The sequence below is a fragment of the Rhinopithecus roxellana genome, chromosome 18 (assembly GCF_007565055.1).
Source record: "Rhinopithecus roxellana isolate Shanxi Qingling chromosome 18, ASM756505v1, whole genome shotgun sequence".
NCBI classification, from domain to species: domain Eukaryota; kingdom Metazoa; phylum Chordata; class Mammalia; order Primates; family Cercopithecidae; genus Rhinopithecus; species Rhinopithecus roxellana.
In genome coordinates this window covers 55,486,103-55,511,157 of record NC_044566.1, presented here as the reverse complement: position 1 = coordinate 55,511,157, position 25,055 = coordinate 55,486,103, and the positions used below count along the sequence as shown (strand labels likewise).

General features: G+C 40.2%; 3 protein-coding genes across 32 annotated transcripts in view; 1 reads left to right on the top strand and 2 right to left on the bottom strand.

Annotated features, from left to right (window-relative positions):
- ALG5 (ALG5 dolichyl-phosphate beta-glucosyltransferase) overlaps positions 1-11,870 on the bottom strand; it is a 52,412-nt gene extending 40,542 nt beyond the window's left edge. Inside the window, exons 1-5 of one of the 2 annotated variants that reach the window (XM_010383090.2) lie at positions 11,747-11,870; positions 8,000-8,171; positions 7,569-7,615; positions 6,180-6,248; positions 2,041-2,133 (exon numbers count right to left, since the gene is read on the bottom strand). In XM_010383090.2, coding sequence (XP_010381392.1) covers positions 2,041-2,133; positions 6,180-6,248; positions 7,569-7,615; positions 8,000-8,171; positions 11,747-11,812 — 447 coding nt within the window. In that variant the 5' untranslated portion in view covers positions 11,813-11,870. The remainder of the gene's footprint in view (positions 1-2,040; positions 2,134-6,179; positions 6,249-7,568; positions 7,616-7,999; positions 8,172-11,746) is intronic. The other variant, XM_030921946.1, reaches the window with a different exon arrangement.
- Positions 11,871-12,825: 955 nt separating this feature from the next.
- On the top strand, positions 12,826-23,331 carry EXOSC8 (exosome component 8). Of its 3 annotated transcripts, XM_010383075.2 has the most exons (11): positions 12,992-13,268; positions 15,506-15,542; positions 15,729-15,792; positions 16,174-16,247; positions 17,753-17,798; positions 19,139-19,244; positions 19,334-19,379; positions 20,178-20,274; positions 21,743-21,863; positions 22,453-22,559; positions 22,908-23,331. In XM_010383075.2, exons 1-11 carry the CDS (start codon positions 13,252-13,254, stop codon positions 23,021-23,023), a joined length of 831 nt encoding a protein of 276 aa, XP_010381377.1. In that variant the 5' UTR covers positions 12,992-13,251; the 3' UTR covers positions 23,024-23,331. The 3 variants fall into 3 exon arrangements, with proteins under 3 accessions (XP_030777804.1, XP_010381377.1, XP_030777805.1); XM_030921944.1 differs by lacking the exon at positions 15,506-15,542 and having other exon boundaries at positions 12,826-13,268; XM_030921945.1 differs by lacking the exon at positions 12,992-13,268 and having other exon boundaries at positions 15,126-15,542.
- Positions 23,032-25,055, bottom strand: part of SUPT20H (SPT20 homolog, SAGA complex component) — a 50,927-nt gene continuing 48,903 nt past the window's right edge. For 14 of the 27 annotated variants that reach the window (XM_030921936.1, XM_010383084.1, XM_010383076.2 and 11 more), the window contains 2 exons: positions 24,277-24,380; positions 23,032-23,526 (listed from right to left, as the gene is read on the bottom strand). In XM_030921936.1, coding sequence (XP_030777796.1) covers positions 23,389-23,526; positions 24,277-24,380 — 242 coding nt within the window. In that variant the 3' untranslated portion in view covers positions 23,032-23,388. The remainder of the gene's footprint in view (positions 23,527-24,276; positions 24,381-25,055) is intronic. The other 13 variants (XR_004054640.1, XM_030921943.1, XM_010383088.1 and 10 more) reach the window with 5 other exon arrangements.

The following is a 25,055-nucleotide window of genomic DNA, read 5'->3' as shown; positions in this document are numbered from 1 at the left end:
ATAGCTTGGTGCTGTCCTCGCAACAGTGAGCAAGTTCTCATGAGATCTGGTTGTCTAAAAGTGTGCGGCACCAACCTGCCCGCTAACTTGCTCCTGTTCTCGCCATATAATGCACCTGCTCCCCCTTCGCCTTCTATCATGAGTGGAAGCTTCCTGAGGCCCTCACTAGAGGCAAATGCTGGCACCACACTTTGTGTACAGCATGCAGAACCATGAATCAATCACATCTCTCTTCTTTATATGTTATGCAGTCTCAGGTATTTCTTTATAGCAAAGTAAGAATGGCTTAATATGTCATTCTTCTCTCTGATCCCAGACCCAATTCTATGTCATTTTAATAGCTCTCACATTTATCCCCTCATTTTCTTCTCTTCTGTCATTATCATAATCCAAATAAAAATTAATCATACCTTGCCTAATATTGCTACACTTGCTGCTGGCTGATTAAAGTGTGACTCTGTCAATGGTAAAAAATGTAAAAGCCCGTTGCCTAGTTTGTGACCTGAACCCACCCACCCCTCCAGCCTTATCTCCACAGTCAAGACATGGGTACCATGAGTGGGTCCTTTATTGTGGCATGTTCTTTCACACTGCCGTGCCTTTGTTCATGTTCCCTGTCTAGGCTCCCTGTCCTCCCAACTTGTGTGTGGTTAAGTCCTCATCCTCCTTGAAGATCCTGCTCAGAATCTGCCTCCTCAGGGACATCTGTGCTGCTCCCCGCAACAGATGGTGGTGCCAACATTTTGCATATACTTCTATTATAGCATTTACCACACTGTATGGCAATGGTCTGTCTCCCCACTAAACTGTGATATCCTTAAGGACAGAATAGGTGTCTTTCATCTCCGTGTCTCTAATGAAAGTACAACGTTGGCTGAATAAAGAAACAAATGGATGATGTAAAGCCCACCATGACATTGCATCAATCCTACTTTCTTTCTGTTTCATACATCCTGTGACCCAGCCAAAGTGAATCAGTTTCTAGTACATATCCAAAGAGTTCCTACTTCTGTCTTTTCTGGCTTTGCTACATGGTGTGCTGTTTTCTCAAGTCGTTTCTCTGTAATTATCAGAGAGGTTAAAAGCATGAGCTTCAGAGGGAAACTAACTGCATCCAAATCTCGACTCTACCTCTTATCATCTGAAAACGTTGGGTAATTTACTTTACCTTCTTTCCTCACTTTCCTCATCTATATAATCATCAAACTAATAGACCCTAACTCATAAGACACTGTGAGGAGGGCAACATGTGATGATTTGTGTCCTGACCACTTCCCTTCTCCTTACTGTTTGAATGTGGACACAATGGCTAGTGCTCCAGGAGTCACCCTGTGTGCATGAGGAAGGAGTGAAAGGGCAGAAGCCTGGACTTCTGATGACTGTGGAGTTGAACAAACCCTGGAGTGCCCACTTCTAGACCTCTTTTTATGAGGGAAAAATAAATAAATGAACCTCAATGTCAATTATTTAGGTTTTCTTTCACATATCTTGATTTTTAAACTTTCAGCTTGATTCGTACCTGATAATGCCTCAGCTGACAGTAACCTCTTTTTTGAAATTTCTTAGCACTTTATTTGCGTGTCTGTCATAATTGTAATCTTCTTTTTTACTTATGCAAATGCTTACTTTTTCTATTAGACTGCACATTTCATCAGGATAGACCCAAGTCAAATTCATCTTAGTTTATGCTACCATGCATAACAGCATACCTTTGTAAAGGTAAAACTTAATACAAAAAAGCATTTTTAAACAGCAAGAAACCACATAAGCTTACTATCTGGTAACTCTATCAAAGATACAGCGGTAGATGGTAACATTTTAAACTTTAAGATAAACAGAAATATATTTTTAAATCACCCAGTATATTATAGATATGACATAAGATAAAATTTGACTAAAAACATGAAGTTATTATTAAAAATATGTTATCACTAACTTGAAATGCTGGTATTCAAGCAGCGAGCAAACATACAAGTCTGCAAAAGACCTTATTCCAGATACCTTTATATTTTAGATAAAAATGTTGAAAATATGTATTACCATTCTAATTGCTCCACCTTTCCCACGATTCTTCACCAGGGTCATCACACGTACTTTGTCACTTCCATATTTCTGGCAATATTTAAAAGCTACCTGTGAAATTATAGAAAAGTCAGAATAAAATTAATTTGGATTCTAAGAGAATTATATAAGCCGTGTTTCTTGCCTTGGCTCAAACATTGCTATTGGAGTTTACCCCTTCTTGTGACTAGATTATATCCACTCTACATTTTGATGACCTGGAGGAGCTGTAGAATTCTTGGTGGCACTGACCTACTAGGTTGAAATCATAGTTCAATTGCCTGCAGAGGAACTGCCAGAGTAGACAATGACCTTCCTTTCTTGACTCCTCTACCTAAGCTACTGAGCTGCTAAAAAAAAAAAAAAAAAAAAAAAAAAAAACCCACAAAAGCCATGTGCTATCTGACTGGTACAAAGCTGTGATTGGGCCCTCAACACTGGTTAATGACTTTTGTGTTTGTTCTGGTCTGCAATCGATCTTATTCCCCAGAGAGGCTGTTTGTATCCTGACCATTTCCCCCGAATCTTTTCACTCAAATTCCTCTCTCTCAGCAGATATCCGTGCTGTAACTTCTTTTCTAAATCTTCAATCTCTTCTCTCTGCTGGCTCCACAGCCTCAGACTTGCTTAAGCTGCCAGCATCCTAAAAACTTTCCTTTGACTTCACTATTTTCTCAAACTACTGCCATTATTCTGCTTTATAATCAAAGTCATGAGATAATGATCTACATTTGCCACCTGCATTTCATCACCCATTTATTTTTCAGTCCACTGTAGTATGGCTCATGCCCTTTGCTCTTCCACATCCCCTTTCCTTGTAACCTTAGTCCATCAGGTACCCTCTCCTTTGACAACCATCTCTACAGGCAGCTGTAAAGTTGCTCTCATCTGGCCTTTGCCCTCCTCTAACTGTTCCTAAGTTTTCACCACTAACTCCTTTTGCTTGGCTTGCTCCTTATATGCTGATAATGCTCACAAGGACCGACTCTACGTTGTACACATAGCTAATGGGAAACCCCTGGTCATCTTCTCTTGTCAACATAAAAGCTCACTGGGAGTCATTGCATGGGCTTAATTACACCTTATATTTATGAATCTCACATGTCTGTTTAGAGCCCAGACTCTCTGTCCTGCGTCACCTAGTTATATACCGAATAAATAAAAACTCCAGAATTTCATTCATCTCCTTCTCCCACTCCTGCTCAGTCTATATTCCTTGCTGCAGCAAATGGCATCACTACCTACTAAGATGCTCAAATTGAAAGCCTGAAAATCATCTTTCATTTCTATCACGCATCACAATTCACTGGCTACTATAACTCACCGACTGATTTGTAAAATGCCTCTCAAATCCATGCCATCCTCACATCTTTCTGACCTAGTTCAGGGCCTTATCCTCGAAAGTCTCCACATCTCTAGCCTGACTCCCTAATTCATTCCCAAAGTTATACGAGGAGCATTTCTAATATGGAAATCGGTTTACGTAAGCCCTGTTTAAACACCCTCAAGGATGACCTATGGCTTCTAAGCATCACATATGAGTTCCTTATCATAGCATAGGAGATCCTTTGTGATTCAGCCCTCACCTTTTTAGCCAGCTTCTGAGGCCGCCCCATTAGTACCATGTACATTAGTAGTATTTGAGATTTCCAGACCACACCACGGTCTTACACTTGTATGCCTTTTCTCAGAACACTGTCTTCCAGCTTCCTCACCTGTCAGGCCAGCTTAAGACTCAAACACCATTTCTCTTTTCTAGCCTCCATGCCCACCCTCACCTTCCCCCAGAAAAAAGAAAAGTATAATACGTACTACTAAAGCATTTTCTCATTCAACTATTACTTTACTCATCACATAATGCAAATGTCAGCGCTGTAAATGTCAGTGACTTAAAAGCAAAGATTTTTATTTCTGGTTTCTGACATATAGCTGAAATCTATCAGTCTCAATGAGCAAATGAAGCCATGGTCCAGTGTACACACTCCTGTTGTACCACTATTAACTAACTGCCAATCCAGCAAACAGTGCCTCCTTCTTTGCTGTTACGGCCCCAATAATGCATAGTGACAACTGTGAAGCCCTAGGGGATGAACCATGACTGGTCTAACTCCTCTTTGCTGAGTACTTCTACAGCCTCCCTGCAGGCTTGGGTGGTCATGTCACTAAGTTCTAGCTTGTGAACTTTGGGTGTGGGCTTTACTAAAGGGGCGGGTGAGGACTTCTGATAAAGATTGCCATTCCTAGTTAAAAAAGAGAGATGCACGCAGAGATGATCCTTTTGTTTTGACACGGGGTCTTGCTCTGTTACCCAGGCTGGAGTGCAGTAGCATGATCATAGCTCACTGCAACCTTAAACTCTTGGGCTCAAGCAATCCTCCCACCCTCCCACCTTGGCCTCCCAAAATGTTGGGATTATAGGCATGAGCCACCATGCCCAGCCCAGAGATGATTCTTAAAGTCCTGGCTGTCCCTTACTGCTCCAGGACACGTAATATTTGTAGCTGTGGCCATTTTGTGATGAAGGAATGCGTGAGACTGAAAATGATAGGGATCCAGCAACCTGATCCTGTTAAAATGCTAAGCCAACCCTGGAATCAACTATTTCCAGACTTCCTGGCAGATGAGATAATTATACGTCTTTATTATCTAAGCCATTCTATGATATAGTTTCTAATTGATAAAAATGTCTAACACATAGTGCTCTAATTATTTACTGCATATTTCCAGTATTAATAGATGTGAACTCCTTCAAGACAGAAAGTAGTCTTTACATCTTTGTATTTTAGTACCAGTCAGAACTCTTGACTCCTGCTTAACAGCTGAAGAAATGTCTGTTCAAAGAAGTTATCTGTGCTGTAGATGTTTACTCTGGAATGGCACAATACTTGATATTCATCATAAGGCTCCAAACCCAAGAAGATAAAGTCATTGTGTGAGTAGCTAAGTGAACTAATAAGACTTTACTATGTTAGGATGAAAAGCTCCCTCTAGAGTCTGTATGTAGCGTCAAGGAATATAACATTGTTGAAGCCACACCTATTTGGAATGGATGCACACTGAAGTTTTATAGCACGGCGTTTAGTATACAGGGCAGCAGCAGTCACTCGGCCACCATTTGTGAACTGAGTTCCTACTGAGTGCCCACTCGCCTTTTTGCTATGTTGTTTGAGGATATAATAAATATCATTGTACAACTGCAGTATTCTCTTGTACTATAATTTGTGCCCCCTTAGTCTGAAACACCTCAAGAACAAGAGCCATACCTAAAATTTTCCTCACACCCCTCAGACTGTAAGACGTTAACAGGGAATCCGTAAATACTTAACTTGGTGAAAACTGGTGTCTTTGTTTTAAATAAAAACTTCTACTAAATATAATTTCAACTTTCCACTTCCTCCCAACCTTGGGAGCAGTGGGGCCAATTGCTAACCCCTCCCTTGCTTGTCCTCCCTAGGAGGGCATCTCTGATCCTTCCAGCAGAGCAGCTGGCCACTCACAGGTCAAGGGCCACCAAAAAAGTGCTCCTCAGGAGAAGATGCGCAGCCTCAGCTGGGTCTAGGCTACCTCTCTAATCTCAGCAGCAAGTGTCCGAAGTTTGCTTTCCATGCCATTCCCTGCATGTATCACTACACTGCCGAGATGGCTTGTGTTCATAACTTTCACATCATACTACTCAAAGTGCAGCACTTACCCTTCCTAGGCCAGATCCTGCCAGTGCTCTCTGTGCATGTGAGAGGACACACCTGATTCCCAGTGGCTGGTATGAAGGCAGGTTTCTATTGGCGTGACTGCTTTAGAAATTATAAGGCAAGATGGAGCATAAAGAAACTGTGCTTAGGGAAAAAGGAAGCACAAACTGGTAGGCAATGAAGGTTCCTACCCTAAAGGCCAGGAGGAACTGTGTGTGGGTATGTTTCTTCCCTATCTGGCGATCAAAGCTTCCCTGGTCTTATGGAGAAGTTCCATAAACGAAATCTGTTTTTTCTGCTATCTACACTGTAACAATGGAGTGTCAGGCACAGTTTTAGGGTCCCCTGGTGAATGAAAGTGAGATTTCACATGTGCAAAATTATTCTGTATTTTCTATCTATTGTCAATTCTAAAAGCAAGTGTATTACCTTTGAGGTCTGATCTTTACTGCCATCATCAACTACTATCACTTCGTAAGTGAACGCAGGATCTCGTTTCTGCAAGAAACAAAAATAAAATAACATAATTTGGCATAATTGCCATAAAGTATTCTAATAAAATTATCAATAATTTAAAAAACTGCTTTAGTGTTGATACATATAAATTTGAATATAAATATTAGTGCACAAACCACATAAAATAAAAAGGCTAAGTAAAAAAAAAAAAAGAGAGAGATCCTGGGTAGAGGTGGAGAGTGAATATTGACTCAATCTCCACATATCACCTTGCTGTTCCCTGGTCTGCCCTGTACCTTGGTGGTGGAAGAAGCCAGGTACTTGTAGTGCTATAGCACATCTGAGAAGGTACAGGTGTGCAAGAAAAAAGCTCTTGAGGTTTGAAGTCAGAGAGGGAAGATTCCAGCTTGGCTGCAGCATTTCTTAGCCTAATGACCTTGGGCAACTTAACATTTTGGGCCTATTTTCTGATTAAAAAAAGAGAACAGAAAAATCTACTCTATGTGGCTGGTGTAAAGATTACATGTAATTGAAGAGATAGAAGCCTCATACATATTAAGGGCTCAATTCCTTTCTTCTTTTCTCTAAATTGAATTTTTGGAGTTGGTAATAAGGTAATACGGCCCTTTCTTTTTCAGTGAATCTTCTATTTCCCCTCTATACAAAAAATCTAAAAGCAAAGTAAATCAAAATAATTTTTTTTAAAAAAAGAACTCACTTAATTCTTAATCCCTCCAAGGAGATTCCAATGGCAGCTAATGTTACAAAAGAAGATTGTGTATTATTTCTCTTCTCCTTATGTAAGGAAAAGAGGAAGAAACTGTGAAGGGAGACTCTTGAGAATACTGAAGAAATACAAAATAATTTCAATGTTAGTGTAAGTCTTTTAAAAATATCTTTTTTTCTGTTCATTCAGACTTAGTTTTTCTGTTTATTCAAACTCAGTTAACCAAAAAATAAAAAAAGAGAGAAGAGAAGAAAAGTTAACAGCAAAAACAACAATACACCTTTTCTTATAAGTCACAAAAGTAGAAACAGCGTTGTGGTATCATACAAAGTCTGCAGACATACACTGTCACTCAATTTTAAATATATCATCAGGCAAGACAGGATAAAAATGGGTAGGAGGTCACAGAAACAGAAATTTCTGCTTCCTGGTTTGTCCTGGGTCACCCACCTGCCTCTGGAGGTAGCATGCTACGTGCCGGGCTTTTGGATAGCAACAAGCCGAGCAGCAGGTGGCCCAGCAATCGGGGTGCTGCCAGGACTGCCTCTCACAGTGCATCTAGCTTGGAGTCCACAAGTTGGTGACCTGGTCTAGTTTTAATTGGAGATATCATATTAAAAGAGAAAACATGATACCTGTCTCTTCTCTAGATAGCTCAGAGCTTCATCCATCATCACAGGCACTTAAAGAAAAAAATATATTAAAAATCGCTTTTGAAAATGATTTTCCAAGCCTGGCACATTCAGCTTACATGCAGAAAAAAGTCCCAATAATCTAACAAGCCCCTCTGGTACTCTCCCAATGGTCATTCCCATCTGGAATCCTGCCTTCCGTCCACAACTTGCTTATTACCTCTCTAGAACATTCCAGCCCCACTGCCTCATGATGCTGCTCCTATTCGTGAGAGCAAATATTCACTTCCCTCTCTGCCGAACTACAATTATCAATGTGCGCTCAACACAGCCCACATCTATTAATGTTTTGGCAAAGACGGTGAAGTCAAATACTTTAAATTTCCTTTTCTTTCCAAACTACCCTTTACCAAAAAAATCAAAACTGGGCTTACACCGTTTTTCTTCATTGTATGAAGGCACAACGACAGAAAGTTGTTTGGTAGGTAAGTCCCATATGCTGGGTAAAGTTTCTTTCTGGCCTCTGGCATTTAAGAAGAACTTCTCTTCTTCATGTCGATGGAGTGCTGGCATTTTTGTAGCAGTTATAAATGCAACGATGGAAATCTAAAAGCAGACATACATGTCTTTTACAAAAAAGAAATTATGTTTTGCTGACTTTTCCGTATTTATGTTAGAATACATCATCTACTTTTCTTTTAGTTGAATATTCACTCTCAGGCTTTAGTTCATTAACAATGGTCTAGAGGTGACTCCAAAATTAGACAATAGTGAGTCTGCTAACTAGTCCCCTACTTAGGAATGAGTTACTGTCCTTTTTTTCCATCAGTAAGGTGCTGATGCCTTGGGAGGCTCTGTCTCTTCCCAGTCATCATTCCCCAGGCTTCCATCATCCCAGCTACAAGAGAGATTAGTCACTACAGGAAGACCAGTCTACTCTTAGGTGCCCTAAATCTCTGATCCTTAGCATGTCTACATGCATAGACACACGCACACACACACACACAGTAAGGTCCTATCTCTACCCGGAATCTACATGTGACAGGACAAGTCCATTTTGCAGTTGGAACATGCAGGGTGAGGGCAGACTTCCCATCGAGGACCAGACAGACCCAAGATATAAAAGGAAGATTCCCCAGACTACCAAGTAGGGACAACAATGTTTAAGAATATGTTTTTGATACTTAACTCGAATTTGAATTCAGAATACAGCATTTACTGAAGTATCTAACTTACAGGCTCCCCTTCCATAAGCACTTGGGAGCTAAGCTTTGGAAATAACCATTTTTTTTTTTACATTGTTTCTATTGGTACACTTTCTGCTTTCAAAACAGTCTATAAATTTTTGGAATGCTACTCATTTGTGATTTAATGACCAATTTGAAGACACTATCAAAGATTACAACGGCTGTGCTGAAAGGACAAATTAGTCAACTTGAAGGGGCTCTCAGTGGCCTATGATGCAAGAATCTCATCATCCTCCCACCTCCCCCCTGCCAAAAAAAATTACTGCAATGGATCAAACCATGAAAATACTGTAAATCATAAATTCACAATGATACTAAAAACAAAAACTGGATAAGATGCAGGAACCATCTCATTATTTCAAAAATTTGTCTTTTATTTTGCATTTTATATGTATGAAAAGTATTTCAGGGTAAATGAATAGCTGAGGATGAGATTTCTTTCATTACAAAACTCTAGGCAATAAATGAAGGATACAATGAGAATATTTCACTTTGCAACCCACAATGAAATAAAGCATTTAGGTAATGATCCTCAATGACTACTAAAACCTTTAGGCTAATGACAAACTTTATAAACTGGTGGGTCTGGCTGGCAACACTTGAAACCACACATCCATCTTAACACCAGAGACAACTGACCATTACATGACTCCTAATGAGACACAAGAGAAAGGAAGAGGCATCATTCACAATTTTTTCTTGATTAAACAACACATCAAGTATGTATCTGATCAAGTCTCTCGATCCTAACTACCAGTTTACAGAAAATCTGAGATAGAAGATATTAAAAGGCATTAAGGGGAAGCAATCAAAGAAATCCAAATTGTGAGAAGTTCTACAGGACAAATGATCATATTAAAGACAAGGAAAAAGGCCAGGCATGGTGGCTCACATCTGTAATCCCAGAAGTTTGGGAGGCCGAGGAGGGCGGATCACCTGAGGTCAGGAGTTCGAGACCAGCCTGGCCAACATGGCAAAACCCCGTCTCTACTAAAAGTATAAAAATTAGCCGGGAGTGGTGTGGCAGGCGCCTGTGATCCCAGCTACTCAGGAGGCTGAGGTAGGAGAATTGCTTGTGGGCGGAGGTTGCAGTGAGCCAAGATCGCGCCACTGCACTCCAGCCTGGGCGACAAGAGCCAGACTCCGTCTCAAAAACAAAAAAAAAACAAAAGGAAAAGAAAAAGAAATAAAGGAGGAGGAGAAACTTTTAAGCCATAAAGAAGATGTCAACGGAGTACAAGGTGTGACACTTGTTTGGATCCTGACTGCAACAAACAGACACATACATGAGACAAGTGAGGGCAAGTGAACTGAAGGGGCATTTGAAATCACAGAATAAACATAAATCTGTGACCACTTTATTGTGGTATTTTAAAAAGCGGGACCTTATCTGTTAGAAATAAATGCTGAGGATTTAAAGATAAAGTGTCTTCAAATTTTGTTTTAAAATAATTCAGAAAGGAGATGAGACTGTGAGAAAATAAGAATGGAGAGTGGATACATACGAAGACAAGATGAGGTTGTGAAAAATTATTTTTTAAATTATTTCTTGCTCTGGCATTTAAAAAACCTAAGTTTCACTAGTTGTGTAACATATGAGTACATGAGCTCATTTCTCCAACCTGTTTCCTCACCAGTAAAATAATGCTAATGATAACATATATGTCACAGTGTTAAAGATTTAATGAGATAACTCCTATTAAACCAAGTGCAACAGTGAACATATAGTAAGTACTACACTCAATAAATGGTAGCTCTTGTCACTTCAAGCTAGTGGGAACAAATACCGTCAGTACAATCTCATAAAATCTGTGCAAAAGACCCAAAGTAAGGCAGCTTCAATCTAAGAATGTGTGAATCCACTCCCCGCCCGCACCCCGCCCAAATAAATAAATAAATAAATAAATCCTGGTTTGCTCAAAAACTTGAAAAAACAAAAAAGCCCTAAACCCTGAAATCTCCACTAGTTAGGGCAAGAGAGGACTCCTCTCTTACCCAGATACTATTAACAAAGAAGTAAGGATGCGTTACATTTTATCTAAACTGTAAATTTATGGATCCTCTGGAAAGACGGCAGGGTGGCCTTCCTGGCAGTGCTGTCTAGATGGCTAATCTGAATGTGAAGGAAGCCGAAATCCTCTCCACTTACTAACTAGAGGACAGGCTCATTCCAAGTTATGTGGGAGAGAGTTCATTTGGCCAATTTTCTACCACGTAACAATCAGCAAGTGTTTACAATGTTTTTGTGTTTCGAGAGCAATGGCAAAGAAAATCGAGTTTGAATTCATAGATTTTACTGTCCTGCCCTGTTTATGGGCACTATATTTAGGGTGCTTAATTCTGGGCCACACGCGCCCCTGACAAGAGGCCTGAGGCCCGTCTCTCTCGCTCACCCTGCGTCCCTAGTGGGTCTCATCGATCCACGGATTTATTCCCATTTGTAACAGATAGCTGCGGTCAGTCTGGGCTCCGTCATCTCTATCTGCTTAACCCCATCAGCAAAGGAGGCATGCTAGGGAGCACACCCCTTCTGGGGCTCGAGACCTCCCTGGGTAGAGCAGAACTGCAGCGGCTGCAGGTCCCGGAGAGTCTGGGAGAGATCGAGACTGAAAGAGCGGGTGGTCAGGGGGCATGGGCGCCAGGGGCGAGGGAAGCGGCGACGATGCCAGGCTGGGTGGGTGCGCCCCAGTGTGAAAAAACTTACAAGTCTCTGAGCACACAAAGAGATAAGATTTCAAAGGAAAATTAAAGAACGGAAGAAAAGGAGAGTGAAACTCCAGGAAAGGAAACTCCGAGGTCAGGTATTTGGGGGAAGCTAGGGGAAATGGGACTTGTCTGAGAACGGGTAGCGCGCAGGAGGGGACGCCTGAGGAGCTGCAGTCTCCGGGAGAGCGGTGAGCCCCGGCCTGCGCGGGTTCCCATCCCTGTTCTCACCAGCACGAGGGCTGCGGCCGCCAGCGTCGCGCCGAGTACAGCCAGCTGCAGCAGAAGCAGAGCCATCCTCCATGCCGGAGCCGCCCGCCCAATCCCGCACCTACACACAAGCGGAAGCGCGCCCATGCGATTCGGCCCAGTCACCAGAGGTCGCTCCCGCTGGCCGCAGCGCCCCCGCGTGGCGAGGCGGAGAAAACGCCGCTCTCGTGCCCTCGGCGCCCAGTCGGTGGAGAGGCGCGCCAGGTTCCGTAGCAGGGCGCCAGGTTTAGCAAGTATGCAAGACGTCTACTTAATTTGAATTTCAGACAAAAAAAACTAATCATTTTTTTAACAGCCTTATTAAGATAGTCACATACCATACAACTCATCCAGTTAAAGGTTTCTGGTTACACTAGTTTTTATAAATTGTGGTAAAATAAACAAAAAGTTGCCATTTTAATCATTTTTACAATAGTGAGTGGCATTAATTGCATACACAATACTGTGCAACCATCACCACTATCTATCTGTAAAGTCTTCCCAGCTCCCTCCAGGCTCTGGCAACAACTAATTGCATGCTCTATTTGGGGCATACTCATGCTTAAAAAAAAAAATGCTGTGTTTATCAGACATTCGAATTTAACTTGGTATCCTGTATTTTATCTGGGAACCCCGCCTAGGAGGGAGATGGTAGCCTTGAGCACCACACAGTCTACAACACAAGCTGATGCAGAGCATAACGTGGTGGGACAAGGAGCGCAAATAAAGTTCGGGTTTCTCGGCCGGGCGCGCCGGCTCACGCCTGTAATTCCTGCACTTTGGGAGGCCAAGACGGGCGGATCACGAGGTCAGGAGATTGAGATCATCCTGGCTGACATGGTGAAACCCCGTCTCTACTACAAATACAAAAAATTAGCCTGGCGTGGTGGCGGGCGCCTGTAGTCCCAGCTACTCGGGAGGCTGAGGCAGGAGAATGGCGTGAACCCGGGAGGCGGAGCTTGCAGTGAGCCGAGATCAAGCCACTGCACTCCAGCCTGGGCGACAGAGCGAGACTCCATCTCAAAAAAAAAAAAAGAAAGAAAAAAAGTTCAGGTTTCTCATGTGCTGGAGCAAGGAGCCCTTGACCAGTGAAGAAGCAAGGCCAGGGCTCAGCCTAAGTCACAGGCGGAAAAAAAAATACGCAGAAACATTGGAATAACGCTCCACACACACTGCTTGATTCTTCGCTGGAAACCCTGTTATCTCCGAACTGTTGGCGTTATTCTGAGTTACAGCACCAGCTTTTTTTATAAAGAGGGAGACCTTCTCCAACAGCAGATTCGTCAAAATACGTCCAAGGCAAGGAAACGTAGAAGGGCGTCTGGGCAAGGGAAAGTCGATGCGAAGGCGGGCCAGGGACCTTTCGTTGCGTCCCCACCTTGGCTTTTCCTGTGGCGTGAGCGGCCCAGGCAATCGTGTCGAAAGTGCGGCGGCGGAACGGACGCGCAGGCCAGGAGCGGCGCAGGCGCAGACGCGCGGGCGGGAAGATGGCGGCTGGGTTCAAGTGAGTGTTGGCGGGTGGCGGGTCGAGTTCTGTACCCTGATGGACGGCAGCTTCCTTTAACTCTTAGCTGGGATTCTCTCACCCGGAGGCCGACCCCGTTGGGGTGCCATTTCCTTCCTCGTCGAAGCAGGCGACGGGTGGGAGGACCTGGAGGTGGTTATAGTGAAAAGAAAGGGCTTCTTCCCCCCGGTGAAACGAGTGATGAAAGGACTCTGTAGAGTTCCATGCCCGCTGCGAGCGCTCGTGAGCGTGGTGTGTAGTGAACGTGCAGTCCCAGGAGACATAGTTGTACTCTTTTAAAGATTGTGGCCGGGCGCGGTGGTTCACGCCTGTAATCCCAGCACTTTGGGAGGCCGAGGCGGGCGAATCACCTGAGGTCAGGAGGTAGAGACCAGCCTGATCTACATGGTGAAACCCAGTCCCTAATAAAAATATAAAAATTAGCCGGGCATGGTGGTGGGCGCTTGCAATCCCAGCTACTCAGGAGGCTGAGTCAGGAGAATCGCTTGAACTCGGGAGGTAGGGGTTGTAGTGAGCCGAGATCGCGCCACTGCACTCCATCCTGGGCGACAGAGTGAGACTCTGTCTCAGTCAGTCAGTCAATCAAGATTGTTGCATCAGAGCCACATACGGCCTGCTTCTCCCTCTCCCGTCATTTATTTCTAAAAGGATCATGCTTCATTTGGAAGGTTTTTGTGTGTGTGAAGCCAATGGACTTTCTTGAAGTTTCTAAAAAATGGATAAATAGGATTCCAAAGGAAATCCATTATGTTGAAATGGTTATCTATAAGTATAAACTCCGAAGTCATTATATAGTAGTATATATACTTGCTTTAAAATTAACCTTCTTAAACAAGATCTAGTGGCGAGACTAGTAGTAACGCCTGGGATTTCAAAGTAACAGTGAGCCTGAACATACCTTACATAGCTATAGGGTACATATGAAAACATCTGTGGTCTCTGTGGTTGTTAAAGTTGCAGGTACTGCTAATGTTACTATGGTTTATTGCCTACAGTCATAATTGAAGAATATGCTAAATTTCAGTTACAGTGAAAATAAAGATGTACCTTTTTAGTTTCCTGAGTTATCTAGTAAGATATAACTATTCATGATCACTAGATTATGAAAATAATTTTTTCATGATTACTAGATCACTCTGAATCCTTTTTTTTTTTTATTATACTTTAAGTTCTAGGGTACATGTGCATAACATGCAGGTTTGTTACATATGTATACTTGTGCCATGTTGGTGTGCTGCACCCATCAACTCGTCAGCACCCATCAATTCATTATTTATATCATGTATAACTCCCAATGCAATCCCTCCCCCCTCCCCCCTCCCCATGATAGGCCCCGGTGTGTGATGTTCCCCTTCCCGAGTCCAAGTGATCTCATTGTTCAATTCCCACCTATGAGAACATGCCGTGTTTGGTTTTCAGTTCTTGTGACAGTTTGCTAAGAATGATGGTTTCCAGCTGCATCCATGTCCCTACAAAGGACACAAACTCATCCTTTTTTTTATGGCTGCATATTATTCCATGGTGTATATGTGCCACATTTTCTTAATCCAGTCTGTCACAGATGGACATTTGGGTTGATTCCAAGTCTTTGCTATTGTGAATAGTGCCGCAATAAACATACGTGTGCATGTGTCTTTGTAGTAGAATAATTTATAATCCTTTGGGTATATACCCAGTAGTGGGATGGCTGGGTCATATGGTACATCTAGTTCTAGATCCTTGAGGAATTGCCATACTGTTTTCCATAAGGGTTGAACTAGTTTACAATCCCACCAACAGTGTAAAAGTGTTCCTATTTCTCCACATCCTCTCCAACACCTGTTGTTTCCTGACTTTTTAATGATTGCTGTTCTAACTGGTGTGAGATGGTATCTCATTGTGGTTTTGATTTGCATTTCTCTGATGGCGAGTGATGATGAGTGAATCCTTCTTTCAGAGCAAGAATGACATGATTCTTTTGACATCTAGATTAATCCGCTTTTAATTTAAGAGCTCACACAAATGGCTTTTAGACGCCAATCTTCTAATCGTTTATGGTCGAGTTAAGGACAGCAATTGAATGTGATTGCTGCTGCAAGGATTTTTACTTTCTAGAATTACGTTTAGTTAACAGTTGTGGAGATGTATGCTGCATCACAACACTCAAGATCTTTGCCAATTTCTGGATTTATGTTAAGATCAGTTTATCTCAGATATATTTTTAACACGTGTTTCAGAACTGTGGAACCTCTGGAGTATTACAGGAGATTTCTGGTGAGTAAAAGTTATGTACATGTTTTGCCTTTTGATAACAATGGACTGCTTTTAAAGATACATTTCAAGTAATTTAATCCATTTGAAGTAACATTTAATGTGTTTCCCCTAGTGTGTATAAAACTTGTGATAGATGTGTAAAATATGTAATAGGTATAATCTGTTTTTGTATAAACATTTATTTAGAAAGAGAACTGCCGTCCTGATGGAAGAGAACTTGGTGAATTCAGAACCACAACTGTCAACATAGGTAAGGATGTATTTTCCATTTTCAACTGTATGATATTCCCAAGTTTTAGTCTCTGAACCACCTAAACAGTTTTTCAGCCAAATTCTCTTTGTCTAAAGAATTTGATAATTTTTTGTGTGAAGAGATTTTTATCTGTACAAAAGCCCTGTAACTGAATGAAAAATGATTAACACAAATTCAAGGACAGGTGAATAATTATTTAAACACTAATTTAAAATAGTTATGTAAAAATCAATTATTCTTACGAAATATTCATAAGCAACTGAGGGGGTAGCAAGATAATCATACACAGCAAGCTAAAACACTTAATTTTAATGATTATATAGATAATTTTGTAGCTGTTTTCCTTTCATGGACTTTTCATTTTGCTTATCTTTTCAGGTTCAATTAGTACCGCAGATGGTTCTGCTTTAGTGAAGTTGGGAAATACTACAGTAATCTGTGGAGTTAAAGCGGTAAGTCTAAATATGTCCTATTGAGATTTGAGTTACAAAGTTAGCTTTATTTATTAGATTGTAATATACACCTATAATTCCACTCTTGATTTGGCAGTTGGGTGTCAGTTAATATTTAATTTCCCAAGAGCTTTCACTATGAGTGTTAAATAATATGACCCAAGTTTAATGACTGAACATTTGTCAAATGTACCAAAATGAAACAACTTTAAAAATCTTAGCCACCCTTAATTTTTAAAACATCTGGTTATATCATTTGAGAAATTAACAGATTTTTGGTGACATCCTTTTAGCCAGTGATGACATGTAATCTGTGTAAATGTGTGGAAAATTGAAATTGTTGAAAAGAAAAATTTGAGGGAATAATGGCTACCATTTACTGAGTACCTGCTATGTTTCAGACACCTTTTTAGGCACTTTACAGAATTATCCACTTTAATCCCTACAACAGTCATTTATTATTTCTCCCCACCTCCTGTTTTACAGATGAGGTTCAGTAACCTCTCCAGGTACATAAGACTCACAAGTAAAACTTGAGACATAAATCTGACTCCAAAGCCTGTGCTTCTTTAACTACAATACACCCTGTGTTATTTAACACTTAGTTGAGATTCTTCTTTGGTAAACCTGGAGTGATATATAACAATACGATTTGAGAACTTGCTCCTTGTCAGGTTTTATGCCTGGGATTTAACAGGTTTATCTCATTTGGCCCTTATTAACAGACCCTAGGAGTAGACACTATTTTCTTCTCATTTGACAGATGAGGAGTTTAAGGTTAGAGGTTAAATAACTTGCCTAAAGTCAGCCAGTAAATGTGGCTCTGACATTTGAACCAGCTTACTAATTGCAGAGCGTTTGCTCTTTTTTTTTTTTTTGAGATGGAGTCTGGCTCTGTCGCTCAGGTTGGAGTGCAGTGGCAGGCTCTCGGCTCACTGCAACTTCTGCCTCCCGGGTTCAAGTGATTCTCCTGCCTCAGCCTCCCAAGTAGCTGGGATTATAGGCACCTGCCACCATGCCCTGGCTAATTTTTGTGTTTTTAGTAGAGACGGGGTTTTGCCATCTTGGCCAGGCTTGTCTCAAACTCCTGACCTCAGGTGATCTGCCCGCCTCTGCCTCCCAAAGTGCTGGGATTGCAGGTGTGAGCCACCGTGCCCAGCTGAGCTTTTGCTCTTTACCACTAAAGCAGCAATTCCTAAATCTAGCTCTACCATGTGGGGAATAAATTAAGATTCTTGGCTACTAGGTGCGGGCACAAACTCAATTACTGTTTTTCAAAAGATCTCCAGGTAATCTTGATGAGCAGCACTGTAGTGTAGTCCACTGTACTATAGTGCCTTCTTGTCTTGTAGAGCTACTGTGAGGATCAGCACCAATGTCCTTAGAGGCCCTGATACAATTCCCAAAGCTGATATTTGATAGCGCCTTCCATAACTGATTGCTAAGTTGTCTTCATAATTTTTCAGTAGCTTCTTTCAATAGGAAACATTTCTTTGCTACTATAGGAATTTGCAGCACCACCAACAGATGCCCCTGATAAAGGATATGTTGGTAAGTTAAATGGTTTTGTAATTTTAATACTAATACTTCTAACACATTTAATAATTTTAGTTAAGTCCTAGTTGAGTTGATGTAAAGAAAATTATTCCTAATATTCAGAAATATTTAAGAATAAAACAAATTCCTCAGAAGTTTTCCATGTTAGTAAAAGATAGCATAATAGCAGGATATAGAATTTCATAAATTTAACCTTTATCAAACTTGCTTGCTCAATTTTTGTTTATACATTCATATGTTACTAACCAAGAAAATAGAACTTTGGCTGGGTGTGGTGACTCACACCTGTAATACCAGGATTTTAGGAGGCCAAGACTGCAGGATTGCTTTAGCCCAGGAGTTCGAGACCAGCCTGGGGAACAAAGGAGACCCCGTCTCTACAAAAAAATCAAGTTAGCTGGGTGTGCTGGTGCACACCTGTGTCCCAACTACTTGGGAGGCTGAAGCAGGAGGATTGCTTGAGCCTGGGAGGTCAAGGCTACAATGAAATATGATTGTGTCACTGCATTCAAGCCTGAGTGATAGAGTGAAATCCTGTTTCAAAAGAATAAAATAGAATGGAATTTTTTTTAGTTAAAGAACTGTCATTGCACATTTTTTGTTTCCATAAAGATTCTTTGCTTTATACAACTGCTATTTTTTTTCTTGTCTTGGAACCATCTGTTCTTTATGGTAGGAACCAACATTTTCTTAAATGAGAAAACCAGTTGGATGTTACCAGAGGGTCTATCTTCAGTTACAGATTGAGGTATTTTGGAAGATACCAGGAAAACTTGTAAAGGATTTAGGAGAATTGAGGTCTAAAATAGATTTTTTAAAAATGCATATGGGGGAAAAAAGTCAGAAAAATATAAATTTCATGCCTGGGAGTCTTACAGAGACCAAACAGTATATAACTATGTTACAATGTATTCTATTCAGAAAAGCCTGTCCATGGCCACAGCTGCCTTTACTGTGGATTGATACCTTTAACACTTCAATAATCCATAAATTAAAAAGTTTAGGCCGGGCACGGTGGCTCACGCCTGTGATCCCAGCACTTTGGGAGGCCGAGGCAGGTGGATTATGAGGTCAGGAGATTGAGACCATCTTAACCAATATAGTAAAACCCCATCTACCAAAATACAAAAAAATTAGCTGGGCGTGGTGGCACATGCCTGTGATCCCAGCTACTTGGGAGGCTGAGGCAGGGAAATCTCTTGAACCTGGAAGGCAGAGGTTGCAGTGAGCGGAGATCGCGCCACTGCACTCTAGCCTGGTGACAGAGCAAGACTCCATCTCAAAAAAAAAAAAAAAAAAAAGTTTAGTTCATAGCTGCAGAGTGTTTCTTTCAGTTCCTAATGTGGATCTACCACCCCTGTGTTCATGGAGATTCCGGTCTGGACCTCCTGGAGAAGAGGCCCAAGTGGCTAGCCAATTCATTGCAGATGTCATTGAAAAGTAAGAGCACCATGATACAATTTTACTGTAATTCATTTTCAGATAGTTTTTGACTTTTCATTTACTTTGCTCTTTGTCATTAAATCAAGTTCACAGATAATTCAGAAAGAGGACTTATGCATTTCTCCAGGGAAGGTAAGAGGAATAGAGAAGCTGTAAGTTCTTATTAATTCTGAAGGGATTTTTTTTGTGGGGGAAAGTGAACAAGGAAATTAAAATCACCAATCAAAGTAGCCTTAAATATGGCTGCTTTACAGATTTTAGAGATTCAGTCATTTCTTACTCTATAATTCTCTAAATGAACCATATTGTTTATAAAAAACAAGTTTGACTAACTTACTGCCTGTCTGGGAGCTACCTTTTAAACTGAAGTAATTTTTTTTCCCCCTTAACTTTTAGAGAAAAGTTCAATCATTTTTTATTCCTTATAGCAGATTATGACATTAATCATATTAACGTATGTTTTTGGTGAATCCACAGTAGATTCCAAAGTCTATTTGAAAATGTAAAACTAGGTTGATTAGAACCTAGAGAGGCTTTCCATAAACTGATACGTTAGCACTGTAAAACCTAAACATTTCCTGTATGATGGGAAAGTGCATTTTGAATTTTAGCTAGGGCTTTCAAAACCATCTTCCTTATCTGTAACCTCCCAATAAGAATGGAAATTCCTTCTACATCTGTAGCTCCATTAAGGGAAATGGACATGTTTGTCATTTGTCAGCTTGGCAATCAAAAGCCAGCTTTCACCAAACCTGTCCACTTTCTTCTGGTTTTCTACTTGAAAAAGGTAAAGCATTTTCTTAAGGTTTTTGAGCCTTGAAGGTTATCTTGCTTGTTTAACCAAGGGTTCTGTGGTTCTTAAGTCTAAGCGAATAGCATGTTCTACCCATTAGAAGGCTTTAATTTCCTTTTGTGTTAATTCTGTTTTAGCTTGCCTGGGTTCTGTACTGTGATCTCATTTGCCTTGACTATGATGGAAACATTTTGGATGCCTGCACATTTGCTTTGTTAGCAGCTTTAAAAAATGGTAAGCAGCCTTACAAAAAAGGCAATATTCCCACTAAAGGGTTAGAATGTTCTGTTTTGTGAAACTTTAATGTACATTTGCTTTCATATGCTTCCAAATTAATGAATGTAATACTGCCATTACTTTCCAAATATAGTTGATAGTAGTATATTCTCTAACTGAATGCTCTTTAGAGTGCTGCTTTGACTGTACCCATGTACTTAGGTTAGGACTTCAGTCCTTTCCATAATAGTGTTAATAATGGTGGGAGAGGGAAACAAGACTTGTAACTTCTGGCTAGGTGATTGGTGAAGATCTGCCAGTATCCTCATAGTTCTTTATGTGATATTGCCAAAAGAATTAGAATGGATTCTGTTGTTTTTACTGTGAGGCCACAGTAATAGTGAAGTTTCTTAGCAAGGAGTCTAGGTTGACTGATTAGTTACAGATTTCAATAACTTGTGCATGTTCCCTATCATTGGTGAATGATGAATTGGTAGGAACAAATAATTGGAGGTGGAAAATAAAGTTAGCACAGCAATATTACAATAGAGTGGTTAAGTGAATTGGAGGTAGAAAATGAAGTTAGCACAATATTATAACAGAATGGTTAAAGCAGAGACTTAGGTTTGATTCCTGGCTCTATCACTCTGTGCTGAAGTTTCCTTATCTATAATAAAATAGGGATAATAGTACTTAGTTTGTAAGAGTATTGATTAGGTGAATACAATGAAAATGTGAAAATGCTTAAAACAGTACCTGGCATATACAAATTAGCTAGACATGTTATCTATTAGTAATAATTTTCATTTCAAAACTGGGTACAGTGGCACATGCCTATAGTCCCACCCAGCTACTGGGGAGGTTGAGGTGGGAAGATTGCTAGGAATTCAGTTCTAGCGTGGGCAACATAACAAGACCCTATCTCTAAAAATTTTTTTTAAAAATCATTTTGACTTCGTAAACTTAAAAAAATTATGCAATAAGCACTAGGTAGGCATGTCAGATGTTGTGAAGAGCAATGTATATCCTCTGTATTTACCTTAGTGTGCTTTTTAAAAAGAAATGTGGCCGGGCGCGGTGACACAAGCCTGTAATCCCAGCACTTTGGGAGGCCGAGACGGGCGGATCATGAGGTCAGGAGATCGAGACCATCCTGGCTAACACGGTGAAACCCCGTCTCTACTAAAAAATACAAAAAACTAGCCGGGCGGGGTGGCGGGCGCCTGTAGTCCCAGCTACTTGGGAGGCTGAGGCAGGAGAATGGCATAAACCCGGGAGGCAGAGCTTGCAGTGAGCTGAGATCCAGCCACTGCACTCCAGCCTGGGCGACAGAGCGAGACTCTGTCTCAAAAAAATAAATAAATAAAAAATAAAATAAAAAGAAATGTTCTGGGCAAGTTAAATCGAGGGAAAGGTGAATTAAAAAAAAAAGCTTAGAAACCATTTGTTTCTTAGAGACTTACTTTACAAATTTGCCTTTTCTTAGTACAGTTGCCTGAAGTTACTATAAATGAAGAAACTGCTTTAGCAGAAGTTAATTTAAAGAAGAAAAGTTATTTGAATATTAGAACTCATCCAGTTGCAACTTCCTTTGCTGTGTTTGATGAGTAAGTTAATCAAACTTACTTTAAAATTTTCTATATTTAAGATTTGGGTAATTGATGTTCAGCATTCTAACTCTTCAGGAAGTGCTATGGTGACTCTACATCCTAGTTTTCCCTGGACACTTGAGTTTATACTTGTCCCTGCACAATTATTTCTAGTCAACCTGTCTGCTTTCATAAGCATCCTGATTTGGATGATAATTGTGTTCACTTTACCTGTTCCTTGGTTTACTTATACCTGTGTAATGTTAATTTCTAATTCTTTCACTAAAGATTTACCTGAAGCTATCTTCAGTATTTTCCAAGGATTTTAGCACATTCAGAAATAGAAGAGCAGGGCAAGGCATGGTGAGTCATGCCTGTAATGCCAGCACTTTGGGAGGCTAAGGCAGGGTATCACCTGAGGTCAGGAGTTTGAGACCAGCCTGGCCAAGATGGTGAAACCCTGTTTCTACTAAAAATACAAAAATTAGCTGGGTGTGATGGCGTGTGCCTGTAATTCCAGCTACTTGGGAGGCTGACAGTATGTTTAGTATTTTTAAAGTAAAATTTGTTCCATGGATTGATAACGTATACTTTTTTCTTTTTATAGCACTTTGCTTATAGTTGACCCTACTGGAGAGGAGGAACATCTGGCAACAGGAACCTTAACAATAGTAATGGATGAGGAAGGCAAGCTCTGTTGTCTTCACAAACCAGGCATGTTCCTGCCACTTCAGTCCTAAACATATGTAGATGAAAACTCAGTGTGAGCCTTAAATTAGGGAGGGCCAAATGGAATATGAGATATTTTATTTACCTAATTTATGTTTACTGTAGTTTCTTAGCTACCTCAAATTTTCTTCCATCTTAATGGTATATGTCAGTGATTCTTAAACTTAAGACATACATTAGAATCACTTGGAGGTCTTGTGAAACTAACTTGCAGATCTTGAGACTGTACCCTGATTTATGTTATCCAATTTTTTTGTTTCATAATTTGATATGACATTAATGTTTTTTGAAAAGCAGTGATAGATTAAAAGTATTGGCAAAATAATTTTTCAGGTGGAAGTGGGCTAACTGGAGCTAAACTTCAGGACTGCATGAGCCGAGCAGTTACAAGACACAAAGAAGTTAAAAAATTGATGGATGAAGTAATTAAGAGTATGAAACCCAAATAAATAGCCACTTTTCAAAACAGATTTGTAAAAATTGTATTTGTTAACACTGTGCACAAACATTTTATACTAAATAAATATCAAACTACATTCTTCTGAAAGATGTTTCTATTATTTCTTAGGTCACTTCCATATAATGTATAGTGAAACCATTTTTAAAAAGCAATGACTTAGGCAAACCAACCCTAGTTTGTTAAACCATTTCCCTGTTTTTATTTAAAAATGATAAGGTTGTGCTTCTGTATAAAGTTTGTACATCTAGCAATGTAAAATACTGACACATTAAAAAAAAACAAAAAGTAGAAACTCAATCCTTTTGATTCATTGCTCTTGTGTTTTTAAAAAAGGAACAAAAAATAATGCAAGACTCAGAATTTTGGAGTGGTTGGCGTGCCTCTCTTCATTTTACTTTTTGACTGGCTGCCTGTATGCCGATGACGGTGTAGCTGAGCTGTTTGTGCTGCTGCTGCTGCCATAGCCATTTGATGCTGCAAGAATCGCAACTGCTGCAAAAAGGAGGAAAAAAATCGAGTTATGTTAAATGCAGGCAGGTGTGGAAAGGTGCTTTTCCTGAGAGTGACGAAACAACACAACTGAAAAAGGGAGAAAGCACCAAGATAACAAAAAGGGACTATACCACATTGAGACAATGCACAGTCAAACAGCACCAGTGGCACAGAAGCCTGCTGAGGGCTTTAAAAATGATTCTTGGCAAACTTCAAAATTATTTGTTACTTTGCCCTGCCAGTCTATATTGTAGTAACTCAGCAACTTCAGTTACCATTTTGTTGTATAATGATAGTTTATAGCAATATAAAACAAACCTGAATATCAAGATAGTCAACTATAATATGCTGACTTTCCTTCCTAAAATGATGGTATAACATTTTTCTAAATAAACAGGTATGACATTTACTAATAGGAACACTTTTCTGCAATAAAATATTAGAAAGTTAACAATTGGCACTTACAACTGTCTATTTCAAAATACACTGCATACTAGAAAAATGTATGTTAATGTGCCACCAGCACTTCATGAAAAATTTTAAGAGTATGGCTTAAATGTACAAAATATATTCAGTGCTCCAAGTTGACTGGCTAAAACGTCAAGACTTTTAAATAAACTTTGCTAAATTATTTACCAATTACTGTACAGTCTTAAAAGACAGTAAAATAAAACTAAAGCAAGTTATTTTGAGGTACTTTTGGAGCTGAGTATCTTTAAAAATGTAATCAGAGTGAAGTTGCTGGATTACTTGTATCTGTTGCTGCTGCTGTTGAAAGGCAGAGGAGAGCTGGAATCTCTGCTGAGGAAGGCTTTGCTCAGGTCTGTTCTCGGCAGAGCCAAGCTGAGACAACACTACAGAGAGGAGAAGGGGAAAGCAGGCCAGTCAAAAAGTTTGAAGGCTACCAGGGTTAGAAAAGGACAACACAGAAAATGAAATAATAGAAAAGTTAGCAGTATGATTAATCTTAAGTATCAAATCATAGACATTTCAGAATAAATTTAGTATATGGTCTCCTGTTAGTTGGGGGTACCACTGATTATGGAACTTTCTGGACACAAAAAGAGAAGGGAGTGCATTATGTGTCAAAGCACTGAACCTCTCTTGCATCTGTATAAAATTCGATACTGGTGCTATTTTGTTTAGAAGAGTACATTATTTTTGAAATATAACCAACAGTAGGAGAAGGGAGATGGAAGAAATCCAAACTGTCGTAACAACAAAGCTGGTAGACAGACAATTGCTTTAAACAAAAGATGCTGCAATGAATATCAGACTACTATAAATAAACAACAGAGGTGATGAACTGAGACTGAGCATTGTTTTTTTTTGAGCTGAGTGGAACCACAGTAATCAGTTCAACACTTACTTTACATATAAGAAAGTTTGAAGGCCAACATGATTTAAGTGACTTGGACTCAAATTATGGCAAATCTGTGGCTAGGAACATTCTCATGACTTTTCAGACTAGAGTTGTTTCCACTAAATTATACTAGAGCTATTTTCAGAAATTCACAACTGGTCTGATA